The sequence below is a fragment of the Alligator mississippiensis genome, chromosome 13 (genome assembly GCF_030867095.1).
Source record: "Alligator mississippiensis isolate rAllMis1 chromosome 13, rAllMis1, whole genome shotgun sequence".
Lineage (NCBI taxonomy): Eukaryota > Metazoa > Chordata > Crocodylia > Alligatoridae > Alligator > Alligator mississippiensis.
This window is the reverse complement of record NC_081836.1, coordinates 10,782,609-10,801,601: the sequence shown is the minus strand read 5'-3', so window position 1 is coordinate 10,801,601 and position 18,993 is coordinate 10,782,609. Positions and strand designations below refer to the sequence as shown.

General features: G+C 48.8%; 2 protein-coding genes across 7 annotated transcripts in view; both read right to left on the bottom strand.

The window, feature by feature from the left end:
* The window catches only part of PIK3CD (phosphatidylinositol-4,5-bisphosphate 3-kinase catalytic subunit delta), an 86,566-nt gene extending 85,001 nt beyond the window's left edge, over window positions 1-1,565 (bottom strand). For 3 of the 4 annotated variants that reach the window (XM_059716397.1, XM_059716398.1, XM_059716399.1), the window contains exon 1: window positions 1,489-1,564. The gene's annotated coding sequence lies outside the window, so the exon portion shown is untranslated. Of the gene's footprint in view, window positions 1-1,488 lie in introns of all 4 variants that reach the window. The other variant, XM_059716400.1, reaches the window with a different exon arrangement.
* Window positions 1,566-3,263: 1,698 nt separating this feature from the next.
* TMEM201 (transmembrane protein 201) overlaps window positions 3,264-18,993 on the bottom strand; it is a 44,793-nt gene continuing 29,063 nt past the window's right edge. For 2 of the 3 annotated variants that reach the window (XM_019493840.2, XM_006276315.4), the window contains exons 7-11: window positions 16,865-17,088; window positions 11,036-11,107; window positions 8,470-8,760; window positions 7,789-7,920; window positions 3,264-7,430 (exon numbers count right to left, since the gene is read on the bottom strand). In XM_019493840.2, coding sequence (XP_019349385.1) covers window positions 7,333-7,430; window positions 7,789-7,920; window positions 8,470-8,760; window positions 11,036-11,107; window positions 16,865-17,088 — 817 coding nt within the window. In that variant the 3' untranslated portion in view covers window positions 3,264-7,332. The remainder of the gene's footprint in view (window positions 7,431-7,788; window positions 7,921-8,469; window positions 8,761-11,035; window positions 11,108-16,864; window positions 17,089-18,993) is intronic. The other variant, XM_059716524.1, reaches the window with a different exon arrangement.

Here is an 18,993-nt window from a genome sequence, read left to right as displayed (position 1 = left end):
AGGCTGCCTCACGTCTTCTTGGACACAGTTCGCTGGGACCTCTGTCCCCTTGGACCCCCGGACCCTTCGTGGGTCTTGTCCTGCAAATGGGTGCCCTGGGCACCCTAGCTTTATGGGCTATGTGTGGCTCCAACCACCCCTTATACCACGCCCCAAGCCTTGCAGTTGGAATGGACATTGGTCTGTCTATCTGCACTCACGCCCGTTTCTTGGGTCTCTTCTGTACTGCTGCCCTTTTCTCGGGCCTTCTCGATATCACCAACCCCTCCTGGGGCTGTGCCCAGTCTGGCCTTCTCTGTACAGCTGCTCTCTCTCTGGGGCCTTCTCTGTACGGTTGCCCTCTCTCTGGGGCTCTATGTGCCCGTACTAGGGCTTCCCAATAGTGCCCCCTCTCTGGGCTCGCCACGCCCACACTGGGGCTTCTCAGTAACACCCCCTCTCTGGAGCTTGCCGGGCCCAACTTGGGCTCTCCAATACTGTTGCCCCCTTTCTGGGGCTCTCCGTGCCCACACTTGGGCTTCTCAAACACCCCTATTTGGGGCTGGGGTCTATGCACCCTGGGTGCTGCGCCCGCTGGCACTGGGATCCCCACACTACGCTGGGTCCCACCTGAGTATGCTGCACCCTCACTGGCACCGGGACCCCCACACCACTGTGGGTCCCCTTTGAGTATGTTGTGCCCTCACTGACACCAGGGTCCTCACAATCCGCTGTGAGGCCCCTTTGAGTATGCTGCACCCTCACTGGCGCCGGGGTCCTCACACCACTGTGGGTCCCCTTTGAGTATGTTGTGCCCTTACACCACTGCGGGTCCCCTATGAGTATGCTACGCCCTCACTGGCGCTGGGGTCCTCACACCACTGTGGGCCCCCTTTGAGTATGCCGCACCTTCACTGGCGCCGGGGTCCCCACACCGCTGAGGCCCCTTCAAGTATGCTGCACCCTCACTGGCGCCGGGGTCCTCACACCGCTGAGGCCCCTTCAAGTATGCTGCACCCTCACTGGCGCCGGGGTCCTCACAGCACTGTGGGTCCCCATTGAGTAGGTTGTGCCCTCACTGACGCCGGGGTCCTCACACTCCGCTGTGGGTCCCCTTTGAGTATGCTGCACCCTCACTGGCGCCGGGGGCCTCACACTGCTGTGAGGCCCCTTTGAGTATGCTACGCCCTCGCTGGCGCTGGGGCCCTCACACCACTGTGGGTCCCCTACGAGCATGCTGCGCCCTCACCGACGCCAGGGTCCTCACACTCTGCTGTGAGGCCCCTTTGAGTATGCTGCGCCCTCACTGGCACTGGGGTCCCCATGCCGCTGTGGGTTCCCCCTGAGGCCTCCTCCAACCCCTAACAGCCTCACCCTGGCCACCGGTGTAACATCAAAACCAAACAGAAACTCGAGCCTCTTGGCTATAACCTAAACATAAGCCACCTGGCTAAACCACATTGCACCAACGCCCTAGAGCTGCCATCCATAACTCTGCTTAAGCGTTACCTGCAGTTCTCGCTGCTTCTCACATCATTACTCCCAGAGCTCCTGCCTCTCTAGCTGCTGGCAGGGAAGTGCCCTGGCCTCAGCTCCTGGGCTTTATAAGAGCCAGGCCTTGCCCCTTACAGCCAGCTGACCGCTGGCAGGTGTGGGTCGTTTGCTGACTGCCGTTGCCCTGGCAACTCACAGGTGGGCTCCTTATTCCCTGCTAGGGCTCTTTCTCTAGCAGTTTCTGCCCTCTAGGAGCAGGGCACCTCAGTGCTCTGTGACACATAGCTATCACCCATTACCCACTGTAGAAGAAAACAAGTGCATGAATGCCAGCTGTGAGCACATCAGAAGATAACCAACATAATTGGACCACCTTGACACTGGGTGAGTGTACATGGCATGTGACAAGTTTAGAGGCTTGTCATGCAAGTGAGCTGGCTTGCTTGGGTGTGCGAGGATTACAGAATCTGGACCCAAGCATCTGTATTTGGTGCCTCAAATCTCTCACTCTACCCACCTAGGAAATGGTAAAATATAGTACAGAATTACTGGGAGGACTACACCGCTTAGAAGGCTGAGCCGAGATGAGGGCGCCTGCATGCTAGGTGCTACACGTATGAAGGGTTCCTTCCTTGGGGTGATCTAAAGGCAAGGTCTCTGGAGAGGTGCAGCTGGATTTAGCTAACAGATGATGGAAGGAAACTAATTTCCCTGTCAGCAGCTGGAGGGCTACAAATAAAGACTGTCCTTCTTCTACAGGGAAAAAAATTGGGAGTAAATGAAACATTTGAAAACTAGCATCTCTGTAAAATGAATATGTTCAAATCGAAAGATTATAAAGCACTTCCCCATGAAACACATGCTTATTGCATCTATCCAGTTTTTAGAAAGTTATCAGGCTCTATCAGAAGCTTAAACCCCATTGTCCTCAACGCTTAGGACACAGCATCCTTTCCCCAAGTCTAATATTAAACATGCTCAAGTGGCTTTCTGTTTTGCTCAGGCAAACCCAGTGTGTCTGGCGCATCCCAGCTAGTTATACAGACTGTCGGAGATGACAATGAGAATAAATAGCTAAGGGCAAGAAGGTAACAAGCTTTTCATAACAGGCATCCTTATTTCTCAGCCAGGCAGCACAAGCTCCAAATGCTAAAGGAAGGGTTGAAAAATATAATGCTTGTTTGATGGACACATGCTGCCAGTAAGAAAATACTTAGGGGGTAAGCCCTTCATTTATTTAGCATACATTACAGCTTGCATCTCCAGTGCTACTGAATGTCCCTCCTGTGTTTAGAGGAACATGGAGAAGGATCTAGATGGGTCAACTCATGGTAACGGGCAATCGGTACTGTCCTTCACTACTTACTGCTGCTGTTGTTCAAGAAAGCTAGCTGTCACTAGCTTGGTAGCTGTTCAGTGGGTGATGGGGAATGCATTGAAGAGTCTCAGGGTAGTTTCTAATAGACACAGGTTAACACCGCAAAATCCAGTCACAATGGGCGCTGCTTTTGGCAGCCTTGATAAATGAGAAGGGAGAATCAAACAGCTGAAGCCAAATTTCCCCACTCATCCCACGGTTGGGTCCATTCAGGGTGAGGCTGCAGGATGCAGGTGGACCATTGTGTGGGGGAAAACTGGTCTGGCCACGCGCTGTCTGCTAAAATCAGCTTAGTTTTGCAAGTCTGAAGAGAAGACGTTTTACTCGCGAGGCTCTAGGGAGAGGCAGGAATACTGCAGCCTTCCTGGTAAGCACTGAACACTCAAAACAGAAGAGACGTACAAGAGTGAGATTTAAAATTTCAATTTTTTTGCCTTTTTATTTTCTAAAGAAAAATAATCCTCTTTAAACACAGAGCATGAACTAAAAAACCTCCTGGGGACAGTCTGCCCCCTCAGCTGGAGCACAAAGTAACTCAACTGTACAGAGTTTAGAGCCCAAAACAAGCATACATGGAACATACAACATTTCTTTAGTAGGGGATGAGGTTTAGGACTCCTCATTATTGTCGTCTCCCCCCACCCCCCCGACACTATCAGCAGGTACCCATCCCCTTCCCCAATACCCCCACCCCCACCCCGACAATCACATCTGGAGGCAATGTTGGAGAAAGCTTCATTGCACTGGCCAAACTGGCCCTTTCTAACCTACTTACAGACATCCAGGATAGAGGTTAAGACTATTGTTATTTCCAGGAATGATGGCTGGAGACTACAGGAGCATCCAGAGGTGGAACAATTCTCCTGCCAGCTGTTTCACTGTAGGGAACCCCAGCTGGTTCAGTAGTATTTCATGATGCTCCTGTCACCCAGGAAAGGAGTGCGGGATTGAAATATTCAGCAGCCAAACCCTTCTGAGCAGGCAGGTGGTACTGAGTGAGTTTGGCTCAGGGAAACCAACAGCCAACTTCAGCCCTTATTCAAAATAACCACTTACAAGCGGAGGTGACACAAGATTTGGTTACTGTCATAGATCAGTGTCTTTTCCTTCCAAGTTCTCTCCTCCTCAAAAAATACCTACTGCATCCATTAATATAGCCAGACTCTGGAAATGCAGGATTTGGAGTCTAAGAGCCTCTTAGTTCAGAACAAGCATAACAATAGGAAGTCTCTACAGGGTCTTAGGACATGCATAATAAACCCGAGCACACAGACAAAGTACATGTGCCTCTAAGGGAGGCTGTGGGATGGGGGAGTTCTGGAGACAAAAATGCATCCCACTTCATAACCCTCCTTGAACTTAAGTAAAGCTCAAATCTTTAGTGTACAGAAATGTGACATCCCTCCCCATCCCTTCCACCACACCCCCCAAGGCTTTTACAGCAGAAAAAAAAAAAAAAATATAGAAAAATAAAATTCCTGCCCTGAACAGTATTGTATTAAACCCAATGTCACCAGCCATTCGCATACAAGGAATCTTATTGAGGAACCAGATTCTTTGATTCCTCCAAACCAGCATTATAGGAGAACAGCAGCAAAATGGACACAGCATCCGGTAGTTGGATTAAGGCTGACAATAAAATGACAAACATGGGCTCAGATCTTTCAAATGAAGGAACCCTCCCAATAAGTTTATACACATGTGCATTAATACAAGTGAAGGCTTTGCATCAGTGATAGCACCACTCAAGAGTGTTCTAGCACCAGATTGAAAGGGTTTGTTGTTTGCCTTTTAAGCAATAAAATCCAAAGTCTTTAAAAATTACTTTGGACAAGATGACACAAATACCCAGCCAGGAACTGAACCATCATCCAACTCAGAAGCGTAATGAAGTGGAATTAAAGGATTGCCAAAACAAGACGAAATGTGTGAGAGGTGGGAGTAGGAGGCTACAGAGCCACCGCTGCTGCCAAGGGCGACATTGCAGTTTGGTGAGGACAAATAAAGGCCAAGGTAAATGGAGCCACATGTTAGGTGCAGCATGAGTGAATGCAGCACAGATTGCGGGACGAGAAGAAAAACGAGTGAATTGCATAAGTGAAGTCACAGTGCACGTCTGTCACCATCAGAAAGACACCCAAGGCTCACCCGACACTCTGGCAGGATAGCCTCTGCTTGCAAGACAGCTGGGTGCCCTAGAAAAAAAAGTCTTGAGTCCATGAGAAGGATGCCGTGTCTTGATTCAAGTCAGGATTGAATACAATGGCATGGCCCTGTGGAGAAGCTTGTAGAATTGCCCACCTGCTCCTTGCCTATGTGCACACTCAGTTCAACCCAAAACTCATCACAGCCAGGTTGTGGCCTAACCCAACTCATGCAAGTTGCAAAGAGTAAATAAATCAGCTGAAAGCAGGGTCAACTATTTCTATTTCTGATGCCATTGCTATTCTGAATTTAGGCATTGCCAAAGGCAATGCCTGGTTTAAAGCCTGGGGTCAAACCTCCAAAGGAGACTAGCGTAAAGGTGCAGAGTCAGGAATCACTCTTCCACAGACTCTTAATGAGAAGCAGAGAAGGCAGTAACAAAAGGGTTTCAGCCGTCAGTGAGCATCAGTAACAGCGGCTTCAAATGGGTCGTGGGGATAACGCAGGAACAGTTGAGAAATAAAGAGAGAGATTTGCTTTTTCTGATTTCAAGTTGCCAGCCGCAGAACCCCTTTTGCCCTGGTCTCCAGCATGTCGATTAGCACGCCAGACTGTTACTTTATTGGCCAAGTGAGGCTGGGCCAACTCTATGAGCATCATACAAGAAACGCTGAGATTGTCTGGAAAGCCCATGAGGTGGGAATGCAGATGAGTGGGGAAGTGTCTCGTCACCAGCAGACAGGCAGTGCATGTTGAGGAGGAGCGCTCGAGGGAGACTGCACCAGGGTGTGGGCAGAGGAAACGGCCAGCACATTGCAACAGCTCAGCAGCGAAAGATAGGGAGGGACAGGAGGATTTAAGACACAGGCCAGAGAGAGAGAGAGAGAGAGAGAAGGGCAGCAGAAAATTCCCAAGGGAGCCCAGTCATGCTCCAGGACCTCAGCCTCAGCCAAATCTCCCTTTAGGACATGTTCACGGCAAAGCCATTGAGTTTCCCCTCTAGGGCCCCCCACCCACTCCCATGGCTGGGGATGTAGGAATTCAGACATTTCCAGACCTGAGCAGTGATTTTCAGTGCCCAACCTGACTCCTTGGCTCATCCCATCTCCCAGGCCGTGCTCAGCACGAGCCTTTTGGGGAAAAAGAAGAACCAAGTTCCAGCAAGGCATCTCAAACTGGGCACCCAAAAAACCAAGGCTCCCTAAACTAGAAACTGGGGCTAGCTCCTTTAGATTTCATGAGGCATCCAGCTTGCTTAGCTGGGTCAGTGCAGGTTTGGCATTTCTAGCTGAGACTGGGAGTTGAGCTAAGCAGAAGATAAATCATTATTACCAAAGCCATCCCAGAAAACCCCCTCCTCCCCAGCCCACACCTGCCAAGAGGAGGCAAGGTTGTAGAGCGAGGCACGTCCAGGACTTCTTGGAGCAGCTCCTCGCAGTAGGCGTGTGATGTACAGTAAGAATGAGCCGTGCTGCCCTCTGCTCCGTGAACACAGGCAGCAAGAGCAGCACGATGGAGCCCTTGAAGTACGATGCAACAACAGTGGGACACAATCGCACTACAGAAAAACTGGTGCCTCCCAGCAAGGCAAAGGGTGCGTGAGCTTTGCCTTTTTAACGCAAACATGAAAGGAAGTCCATGCAAGGGTTTGCCCATCCCTGCAGCAACTGTGCCAGTTCGAGCAAGGCATGGTAAACAGATTCTGGGAGCCAGCCATACAGGATGGCACCTGGCTTGAGAGGCTGTGGGTAGCAAATCATAGAGCAGCTAAGGTCACCTACGGGCTCAGGCCACCCTAAGAACACAGGTTGCTCAGACGGAGCTAGCAGGACAGCACGAGAGAGAGAGAAACTAGGAGCCATGAAGAAAGCTATGTTGGGGAAGCTGTTTCAATAGCCAAAACCCAGGACCAGCCATTTACCCACCTCCCTTTTCCAGCTTATTTGGTGTAATTTTCCTCAAGTCACCAAAACCATCTGCAGGAGGTTGGTTAACGTGGTAGGAAGAGGAACTGAGAAAAAGCCAACCAAGGAGTTTATACCTTCTCAAGCTCATGCCAGACCAGTTCCTTGCAGAGAAGGTGCAAGGGCTGTTTGGTCATCCTCACTTCGAGCCAGGTATTGCTACAAGTCCTGCCTACTCCAGTTCTTAGACATGTTCTTCTCGGAGATGGCAGCAGGAGCAGATACCTGGTTTCTTGTCGTGGCAGCCTGGCAGACAACAGTTGAAAAGCAGCATGCACCAGTGGCACGGCCCTGACAAAGCCGTGGTTGAATTCTTCTCGTCAGAGTCTCTCGGAAAGCGGGTGAACCAGGAGGAGGAGGGCTTGGTGTGGATCAGCGCAGGCTCTGGTAGAGGTAGGCTGATGTGAAGACAGCATTAAGCGTCAGGCTCACAGCAAGGAGACCTCGGATAACAGAGTTACCGAAACGACCTTGGAGGAAGAAGGAAAAAAAAAGGATGACAAAGTGGGATTATGAAATTTGATTAAATTAGTGAAGATGAACTGAAGTTTCTTTCTCCTTGCCCAACATTTTGATAAGGAGCAGAAGTTGCAGGAAGGATTTCTGTATTTCCCCCACTGTTCCCCTCCTCACTCTAACACCAGAGCACTGAGTTTCTTAGAGAAGCTGAAGAACAAGGATGGGTCAGTGAAGACACAGGGGAGACAGGAAACCTGTGTCCTAATCCCAGTTCCGCTAATGTTTGTCTGAAACTGAGAAAATCATATAGACCCAATGAGGCTGGTCTTACACACCCGTGGAGGGAATGCATGCAAACCTGGCACCCACCTCTCCAACCTGCCAGCTCTTCCCCCTTGGTAGTCGTGTCTACCACGCAGTTGGATGAATGTGATGAATTATCCTCTTTTTTGATGGAGTTATCGCTGCAAATGCTTCCTTTTTCCATGACCAACCTCAGATCTGTGAGGAGAGAAGAAATCGAACGCTGATCAGTTGAGACACAAGAGGAGACGGGTGCAATACAAGTTTCAAGCACAGCGCCGGAAGTGGATAGTGCAACTGCACGATTAAAGAGTTGCACAAGCATTTAGGACTGGAAGTGAAACAAAGGTGAATCCCAGTGGTCTCTGGGGCAGTAACTGCATCTATTTCCATCCTGTCCACTGTTGCACTTCAGTGGAAACCACAATAATAAAATTATTAACTGGGAAGGAATGGGCGAATTTAGGAAAGCAGTACATACATATTCCAAACAAGAATGCGGTCAAGACAATGGAGTTAATGCTCCTCATTTTGAGAAAGTACTGGGGTCTTATATAGGGATAGGAGCTCTGTTTCCCCTCTACTTGGAAAGAAAACACTTCTGAGCAGTATAGTGTCTCCTTAAGGCCAAAAATGGACGACTGATTTCAATCATCAGTCTTGCTGTTAAACAACCCAAAAGACTAGGTTTCCCTGGATGCTTTCCCATTCATTTACGGAGCTGGCCCACCGTAACCTTGAATGTACCTTGCCTACTCCGGTCACCAAGGCTCTTCTTTGCGAATGGGGACAGCTCGGTGGCAAAAATGTTGTTGTCCGAGTGGGTGCGGTCATCCGAACTGGTCGGGGTGTGCAGGGCATCGCTCTGGGATGGGAAAAGCAGCAGCTTCTGTCCTTTCAGGTTCAGGCGGGCAGGGCTGATGAGCGGCCGGCGGAAGCGCAAGGAGCCTGTGCTGGAGGTGACGGACCCAGCCACCGACGGCGCTGGAGACGGGATGCGGGATGGAGCACAGCTTCCAGAGAGGAGGGAGAAGTACTCTATTATGGAGACACGCCAGAGGCGGTAAGAGAGAGCATTTAGGCTGGAGCATAAAGTGTCCGTGGTCTCCAGGCAGTCTGCAAGGGGAAGGTGCGGAGGTGACCAAGACCACTTCCAGGAGCCCTCACGTATATGATTCTCTACTCATTTGGCTGCGTGTATCGTATGCCTGGCGGCAGAATTCAACCGTTCCTTTTCCGAGGGGCTCTACATCCATTTGGTTGAGAGACCAAAGCTTCTGTCTTTGCAAGGGCAAGTGGTCAAACACTCCAGCTCTAGGTGGCAGCTTCTGTTAACCCTGAAGGCCTCATTGCATCCGTCATGCAGCATTAAGTTTAATGAATCCCCCCCAAAACAGTTCAGTTAAATCTGTGCCACTTTTTTCGGGGGGGCTAAGACCCAGAACTTTACTCAAGACAAATGGAGACAATTTAAAATTTGCCACTGCCCAAGAGACCAGGAAATCAGCTCTCTGTTCAGAGCTGTTTCCTTCACGCACCCAAGCCGGGGCTGGACCCACTTGCATTCCCCCATTCTCATGTACGCCAGCGCAGCCTGCAGGGGAAACATCACTCTGCTTGTTCAAACCCAGCCCCAGATCTAGTGACCTGTACAATCTTATTACAGGGCCTTTCCAAGTTCTTCTTCCCCATTCCCAGGCAGACAGACAAATACATACATGTCCTTCTAATGTACTTTTACACGGACTGATTGACTAACCACTCTCCTAGACTCTTATATCTGTGAAGGTGCCCTCAAGGCACACACCAGCTACTCCCAGCACGCAGAAGCCACCCGAGCAGATTTGGGGCTTGAACTCCAGAACAGCATCACAACGTGATTTATACTGGTAGAGTGGTGGGATAGGTCTGGGGTAGGGAATATGACCACAGACAATGAACAAATTTATCAGGAGGAGGCCAGGGACCTACCTGTCTGTCTTCTTAATGGACTCATGCAGCAGTGTGTTTGCACCATTTGCTTTTACATGGGGGATTTGGGCAGGTACTTTTAAAGACTGTTTGCTTGAGGTGAGAACCAGGAAACTGGGGAGAGGTGGGAGGTCAGCATTCACTTAGACCTGGCTACATTTTCATCAGTTAATATACGTGGGCAACTCAAACTGGTTACAAAGGCAAGAGATCCAGACAAGGTCAGAAGTTCTGCCTGGGGTCAAGAGTGCGACAGACAGGGCAGCAGCAAGATGAAGGAGCAAACAGGTGCAGCAGACAAAAGTTACAGCAAGGAGAGAGTCTAAACAACTGATAAGTGATTTCCAGCCTTTAAAGCTTGTCTAGCACTTCAGCATTTGCAGTCCTTGCTGGTTTGTGAAATGTAGGCCCTAGACACCTGCCACTAAGGCAATTAAAAATTGGATGTGTGGTGCAGGTAATAGCCCAAGCAACAGAGATCTCAGCAGATCCCAGCGGGCCACAAAACGAGTGCAATGGGCACCCCTGCTGTCTGGCCTCAGCTGAGGTCAGTCACTTGACTCTTAGTCTTAGAGACGTATCCTTCCAAGTCAGGCTGAACAGCAATCCTGAATGATGCACACAAGAAGTCCACGGGAAGCTGACCTGGCAAATATCTGAAGATTGCACCTTTCCCCAGCAGTACATCCGGACTTAAAATGGAGCAAGACTTCTTTTTAAAGGTCCAGTTGGATACATCTTCTAAAGCCCACCCTTAAGGTTTTATGAAGATACACCGAGGACTCCCAAGCAGCAGTGTTGCTACTACATCACTATATAAGGAAACCCCAAAGCCAACATAAGGTGGGGAGAGTAAGGATGAACTTTAAGAAAGAAGGGCTAGATATGGTGAAGCCTGTATGCTGCAGAGGCACCTGGAGCTGTGCAGGTTAAGGAAAACACAGCGAGCAGGAAGCTATTATGACTGCAAACACCTCCACTCACTTGCAGAGCAGAGTATTACAGCCAGGATGGCTGGAAGGGTGGCTTTGTGCTGGAAAATGCTGTTTCAGGGCTTAGCCCTGCTGCGCGTGCTGTAACGCTGAACCTCCCCACGCCCTGGCTACAGAACGGGGACAGCCATCCTTCCTTTGCTTTGCCTATTTAATTGCAAGCTCTCTCAAGCTGGAGTATGCAAATACACCCTTTGCTCAATGGGGCCCCAGCAGTACTGTGAACAAACACACAGGAAAATGTGCAGGGAGAAAAGAGAAACATGGAATTAACCTGGTGCTGTCAGGTTGTTTCAAAGCCTGGGGAAAGGTGCTTACCCTGGAATAAAACAGAAAACCCCACTTCTTACCTGATGCAGGGGACTCTTTGGACTGCGAGGTTAGGGATGCTGGGCGGCTTCCGCTGAACAGGTACCCAGAATCTAGAAGACAAACCAGAACAACTCAGCCTCGGGGCTCAGTATCACAGCTGGCAACTTCAAGATGCAATGGGCTGACGGTAATGCTAGGGTTAACCTAAGGGCACTGGAGGTCATATTCCTACAACTGTTAGATGCACAGCTAGGTTAGGTCTACACAGGACTGAGTAGCTAGCTAGTAAGTGAACGCTTAGCGTGCTAGCTACTCTGCACTAGCTTGCTCGGTGGTGATCCCAGCATGCAGCAAAGGCATTCTCCAGGTGTGCTAACAACATCCACCCAGAGAGGCAGGGCGGAGTGGCTACCATGTAGTAAAGTTGTATCCTAGCTTACTTCCCAGTAAATTAACCATGCAGGCCACCCCACAGAAAAGGCTCTTCAAACCCCAAGCGATTTAGTACAGGTCTCCATGAATGTACAGCTTCAGGCAGCAGTGTGACAGCAAATCGAGGAAAGAGCAGACCTGTGGCGCACAGGGATGTGGGTGCTCGACAGCTCTAGCACATCCCTCCTTTCTACACAGCTGGCTACCAGCCATCCAGCAGGCAAGGAAAGGATGTGCTCCACCACACAAATAGAGCTTTCCTGCTCAGCTCCTGGCAGGAGGGCAGCCTTGCTTCCACCTGGCAGTGTCGCAAGGGAAATTGCGTGGATCCAGCCACTTCTCACTTGGGCTCCATCCACTCCTATGTGGCACCCTCTCTCCAACTTCTTTCCCTGCCTTTATGTACTTCAAAGTCCCTCAGGAAGACTGCATAATATTAGCCCCTGCCTTTGATGAGAGGCAGAACAAAAACCCTAGCTACTCAAGACACCATACACCATCAAACCCAAATCACTGCTCGGCCAGGGGGATACAATCTGCCGGCCCAGACCCCAGGAGCTGCAATTTCAGCGCTGTACTCTTACCCTGAACTGCTGTACAGAGCACTGTTGAAGACTATCATCCTTTCCCCCTGGAACCGGCTGCATTTGTGATGGGCAACACTAGGGTTTAGCAGTTTGGGATAACTAGGATTTCACTGAGCCAGTCTGCAGTGTCTAAGCTCTGGGCTTGGATCACTTCTTAATTCAGCAGGGGCTTTGGATACGGACCCCATCGCCCTTCGGAGGCATCACTGGGTCTGTGACTACATCTTGGGGTGACCTGCTGCTTCCCTCCTCCGCTTTCAAGACAAAACTCCACTTTTCCCTACACAAACAAGCCACAAAATCGACACCCACATTCACTCACTAACATCATGCTGCCTGATCCCGCATCCCAGCATGGCACTACAGAGCCACGGGATGCTGTGGACCACACAAGGACAGTGGAAGCCCAGCTGCATGGTGCAGTTACACCTGCCCTCTCAATTGAAGGGCATCAAAAGCCACCAGGCCGCTGGGAGGTTTTGTGCAGCTGCACTTCTAGCTGCTCCTGTTGGAGTCCGGGAAGCTGCTGGTAGCACAAGCCTAAGAAACTCAGGCCAAACTCAACAAAAGCAACAGGGCCGTTTCCCCCACTGCAGTGTTATTCCAGAACCTGGTAGTGTCTTGGCCTCTGACCCTTGAGCAATCAGTCCCTGCCATGGCCAGGCATAGCTTTCCTTGGATGGAGAGGGGCATTTTGTTCGCTGTTTCCCCATCCGACAGCTTTTCATACAGCTGGGGCCTGAGGTTCAGCAAGCTGACAGGAGAAAAATCTTTCATTAGCCTTATAAATCTTCCCTGCATCTTGCATGGGTCTTTTTCAGAGGGGTTTTCCCAACCCAGGGGTGGGACACAGAGAGAACTGGGCTGTCAAACTGTTGCTACAGCTGTGTGATTGCATGTGGGGGGATTGGGGGTGGAGGGGGGAGCGCTGGGCCCTCCCCTAGGTCTGGTGTTATGTGCACCATCCGTAGTAAGACAAACACCCTGTCTCGAGGGGAAAGTGGGGCTGTGCACTCCTAAATGACAAAAATAAACACATCTGCCTCAGTGTGGGACCAAATACACTTAGTAACATTGGGCCTTTCATAACCTCCTGCTCAGCTACCCTGAGACACTCTTTTCCACAACCGCTGGCATAAATATTCCTCCCTAGAAGGGGCGCATCAGGGGACGCCATAAGCAGAACTCTTCGGTGTTTAGAAGACGTCCCTGCAGGGTCCAGGTGGACCCTCAACAAGGAAAGGCTGCGTTGCTGCTGTTGGTGTTGTGCTGGTTTTGTCGATAAATGCCGAGCTGCGGGGTTGTCAAATTTCTGCTCGTGAACGGTGCCGAATTCACGTTAGAAAAAGCCACAAAAAACCAGCACTGCAGCCCAACTCTCCTCGACACAAGGATGTTCAAATCCATATTTCACTTGAGTAGTCTCCGTCATCTAGCCAGCTTCAACACACACCTCTAAAATATTACAACATCAGGAAAAAAACCCAAACTGCATGTGCTTTGGGGTGGAAAAAAAACAACAACCCCCAAATCCTTTGAAATGAAGACAGATTTGGCTCCCAAAAATGAAAGGGCTGGAGATTGCAGGCAAATGCTCTTCTTAAAAAAACAAAACAAAAAAAACAACACTTAAATCAGCTCAGGGACACTCAGCTCAGCCCAAAGGCACGATTCAAATCACCACCTTGAACCAACTACTGTACAGCTCCCAAGGAAGGAAGCTTCATTGCTAAATGTTTTCCCTCTCCTTATGAATATGTAGGCTTAGTTGTTCTAAGCTGCCTAAGACTTGGACGCTCAATGATTTGGGCAGAGGGGGTCAACCTTTTTGGCAGGCTCGGTACAAATTAGCTCTGCACCGTCCCTGAGTGCCAGTGCGATCCCCTTCCCCTGCCTGATTTGCTGCTCTGCTTTTTGCTTCCTGCCCTATTTGCTACTGTGTTGCCTGTCCCCTCCCCAGTCTGCCACAGTCCACACACAGGCTACCTGTGCCACTTACCACCACGCGTGCATGCTGCAGGTTGGCCACCTCTGGATTAAGGACTGGCTTTTCAAGTCTCTTACTTAGCAGCTTTGCAAATTCAGGCCTGCAAAGTTTTGCCAGTGCTACAGGGAATTACATGCCCTACCCAGAGGAGAGATTTGCAGCCATCTTCCCCTCCCAGTTTGAATCTTGATAAGCTCAGAAAACAAGCCTGAGATCTGGGGGCAATTCTGGAGAGGGAACAAGCAAAGTTCACTTCCTGCCTGACACCATTATATTCAAAACTACCCTGATGAATCCAGCCAGACCCTATTCAATGAAGAAGTCAATAAACCAAAGTTCAGTTTTACTTCCTTGATACCTAGACTTAAACAAGGGTAGGAGAGGCTGGGGAAGGGGAGTTTTAAAGGAGGGGATAGAATTTAAAAAACCATGGGATTAAGTAAGATTTAAATAAATCTCCCTCAAAAAGATCTACTGGCTGGTAACAAGCTAGAAATAAGACAGGCTGCAGAGAGCAGTCCCATAAATGCCCTCTGAAGAAATGGCTTGATGAGGTAAGCAGGTCTGTGGTAACACAGTTCCCTCATATATCCACATATTCAAATCCCACCAGAGAGGATTTAGCCATAAATATCAGACAGACGTGCTGCCTATAATGTAGGTGTGTGTGTGCAAGTGCATGCACTCAACCATATCTTTTAATTTAAGACCTTAAATCCCATGCCCTTCTGCTTATGTATCCATTGCATCTATTTTTATACGCATTACAGCTTTATCTTAGCGATTTTGGCTAAAATTTTCCCCTGGCACCCCTACTAGAGAGTGTGCTATTTTATGTCTCCATTCTAGAGGTGGCTACGTATCTGTGAGGAGTGTCATTATGGTACGTGCAGAATACTAAGATTAAATAGCAGACTCACTTCAGGTCAGAAAGCCAGCTCACCCTTCCAGGTTAGGACATTTTTCAACCCACATAGAGGAGCAGATGCTTCTGCATTCCCAAAATTGGGCTTTTTTAAGCTTTCCCAAGGAAAATGGAAGGGAAAGTTAACGAGATGCAAAACAGTGCCAGGACCATGCAACCGTGTCATCTTCACCAGGCATTTCAACAGTCTGCCCAAGAGCAGAGAGAGCCAGGTCTCCCCATGCTGCAGTAGGAACAGGTCATACTGACCTCTCACTGGGGTGAATCACTGCTTGCCTAGTAAAAAAAAAAATGGTGACTTAACTAGAAGCCTGCTTGCTGTATGGGATTAACAAGCTAAGAGTGGGACAGTTCACTCTCTGGTCCTGGAGCGCTTTTAAAAGTAGAACAGTTTGCAGTCACATTAGATCTCCCTGGAAGTTTAGGAGTAGTGGGCTGGAACTGGGATTTCTTGCCCAGTGATGTGAACTCCTGGAAACCCCCCAAGAGCCTTTAACCAGAGCCTGGTTAAAACGGATCTAAATCAAGGATGAAAGCTCCCACACACTTTGGGTTCTGAGCCAGGAAATTATTTCCCATATGATGAAGACAGCACCTCCCTTTTTTCGCTCCCCCACACCAGAAAGGCTGTTTTCCCCACCATCACTTGAGCCCCCTATGGGAAGGCACAAGGGAGGAGATTCCCTGGAATCTATATTCCAGTACCCCTTTTTGCTAATGGATATCTAGGAATTTCCAGGCTGTACTGGATCCCCTCTTAGTAGCAAAGCTATGACAGCGGGAAGAAACTCCAGGGCAGGCAGATATATAATAATCTGTCCCCATGAAGTTTTCATGCCAACTCTTAGTTGTTGGGTATTGACTCAAGCCTCGAAAGATGACATTCCACTCAATTTTCTTCCCATACTCTTCATCAGAATTATTCCTGATGCTAGATATGCTTCTCATCCTTTTGACGTGCCCAAAGTCTCTCTGAATATTGCCAAATTTTTGACCTCTACAAGAATCTGGAAAAGCAAGTTCCACAGCCTAGTTACCCACCATTACTTTGTAAGCAGTTTTCACCTGTAATATTAAGATGTCAGGCCCTGTGATGGCTATCATTAGTGGAAGCACCTGAAGAGCTTTACAATGAAGGGCACCATAGGAAAGAGCAGCACTTGGGCCAGTATGAATTTGGACAAATGAGTATCTTCTCACATTTTTGTTTGCAGCTAGTAAGGGCTAATTACAATTCATCTAGTCCACTGATGGAGGAAAATGGCTACAAGAAAAAGGTGAAGTCAGAGACTGAAAGAAAATATTCATCCGCTTTTTTTTGTGTTTTTTGCATTATCAGGGTGCAATGACACTGGAGTTTCTTATCTGGCAACCCCAAAAAAAGAAAAACAACAAAACCCCCCCCAAACCAAATGTTTGAGCCTCAATTGCAATGCACCAATGCAAGGCACCCTTCTGCATTACCTGGATCAAGACTCATCTAAACTTACTTATACATAACCCTTAGTGATAGCTGCCTCCTAAGCCTTATGAAGTAGTTTACAGGTGTTGCAGTTTGTGGGACCTCTGTTTCTGTTATGAAGGTGCTGTGCCAAGCTGGAAGGATTAACAATGTAGTTCTTGCCATGGAAGATGTTTATATTAAATCAGTTCCTACTGAGTCTCGGTAAGAGATAGCCCAAGACGGATATACCCATTCTGTCCTGGCATTGCCCATCACCATGCAGCTATTTATTCTGAACCGGTAGCACTCTTCATCCTGCTGTAACAGCCTACAAGAGGTACATAGCAACAATGCCTAACTAGGCTTAATATGCTAAGGCAATAAGTGTGTTCTCGTTATAGCGGGGAGACTTCTATGACCCCATCACACCTGAGCTGCAGCACAGCTGCGTTTTCAGTCCGTTAGATCTAGACCCATGGTGAAATGCCTTACCTGCCCTGGCCAGGGACGGGATGGTGCCCAGAGACAGGGCCCTGTTCAGACGTCCAGGGAGTGAAGAGGAGGAAGCCCTGCGCGGGGATCTGAAGAGCTGCTGGTTTGTCAGCTGGAGGATACTGGGAGGTGTTGGGATGAAGAGAGATGGAGAAGTAGTGGAAGAAGGGAAGCCAATCCCAGTGCCATTGGGAAACGGAGTGACCAGATCCCCAGAAAGATACCTGTAAACGACACGCATGATAGACAGACGTTCAGAATCGGGAAATTCCAGCATCTCCTTCCTGAGTTTTTGATCATGTACCAAGGAATCCCTCTGGGCTCAGCAGCATATTTAACCAGATTCATGCATGTTGGGGGCTACAGCACTGTGCCAGAACCTAGACAGCATCATCAGGGACCACCGTGCCAAAACACTTGGCAGCAATAATGCCCCTGACCCATAAACTTTCTATTTCAGCAGCACCCAGAGAAATCCACTCAGTCCATTTTCCTCTGCTCAGCACAGGGGCTGCCTACATACCACCATTTAGAGCAGCTCAGCCAAGTGAAGACCTTGTCTCCATGAGTAAATTGCATCTATTTAACTAGAAGTGTGTAACCCAGTGCAAATCCCTGTGTGGGCACTCCTACTGCAATTGCTTTTAAATCAGGCTAGGACCCGATTGAAGCTAAACCAAAACTCAGCCAAACCTTAAACATGAAGTACATGACCACTGTATGGGGTTGCATCGCTTTAGAAGTCGCATCCTTCAGGTTAACGGAGCGCGGATCTCTCATACAGGGAAAGTCTTGCTCTGTAAGCATCTTAACAAGCCATCCTGTTGCCTCCTCCAGCAGCTCCCCTGTTGCCTTTGCCTTTCACCTGTCTCCCCATACCAATCTTGGGTCTTAAGAGTTCTTTGCATGTTAAATTACAGGCTTCTGCCAGTTTGTTCCTCTCATATTTGGAAGCATCGCTGTTCCCCGCAGTCAAACAGTGGTAGCCAACATGACTAACTGGCTTATTTAGGCTGTTGCAGTATACATTTAGATCTGGGAAGAGAGAGGTAACAGTTGGAGTAACATGCTGCTCATACCTTTTTGGATAGGGCACACTATGAAAATGGCTATACATTTTTGGTTTTAGTGTTGTTTCATTACAGGGTATGCAGCAATCCACCATAAGGTTGTTCAGGCTCAGGACAGGAGATGTAAAAGAGGAGTCCATGTTTAGAGTTCAGAGGAATTTTCCCCTAATGAATTAGAAAAACGTGCATTTTAATACAGGCCTCAAAAGTTGGTGGGGCAGATTCTCATGCCAGTCAACACCAGCTAGCTCCTTTGTTTTTACAGCAGCCGAGACCATGATCTTGTGTGTATAACTAGAATGCTGTATGATGTGCATGAGTACACAGCACCACCAGATGCACGCTTGGGATTGCCAAACCGGTTATGGGACCTGAAGAGGTCAACACATTTGTCTTTCCATCTCTAGATAGCAGAATTAAAACCTTAAGTGTTGTTATACTGAAAGTGAATCTGATGGGATTTGTCCACTAGTGGCTAGGTCCTCCAGCTAGTTCTCTATCCCAGTGAATTATATTAATGATGTCATACAGGTATTGTAAACCGTATTTGCACAGAGCTATCCTACAAGTAAAATGCTGTGCACCAGGTGTCTTGCAGTATGCCGGGGAGGGGAGGCCTGCTGCATGACTGTCAGCTAAGGAACGGCCCCTATCCCTATAGCTGTGATGACTCCCCAGTGTTGCACGCCAGTCTGTTGCTTTTATGGACACAGAAAGAATGTTCCATATAGAAACATTTAAGCAAATTTCAAGCTGCCTGTCAAGTGGTAGTAATAAATAAGCTATGCAATTAGTGGAGATGCCTCATAGGTTGCAATCCTATCACCTACCTTCACACTGGTTCATAAAAAGCAAACCAAATTAAAAACAACTCTTGGAAGCGTCACCTCCACTTCTGCATTCTTCCATTCCTCCAGGCCATCCTGATGTGATTAGTCCTGGATGTGCAAGCATAGCTCAGGTGATCGGCACAGCTCAGACACGCAACTACTTGGGGGCCTATGTGGTTTTGTTCCGATACCACGACAAAAACGTTGCAGGTTGCGGTATCTAAACCAT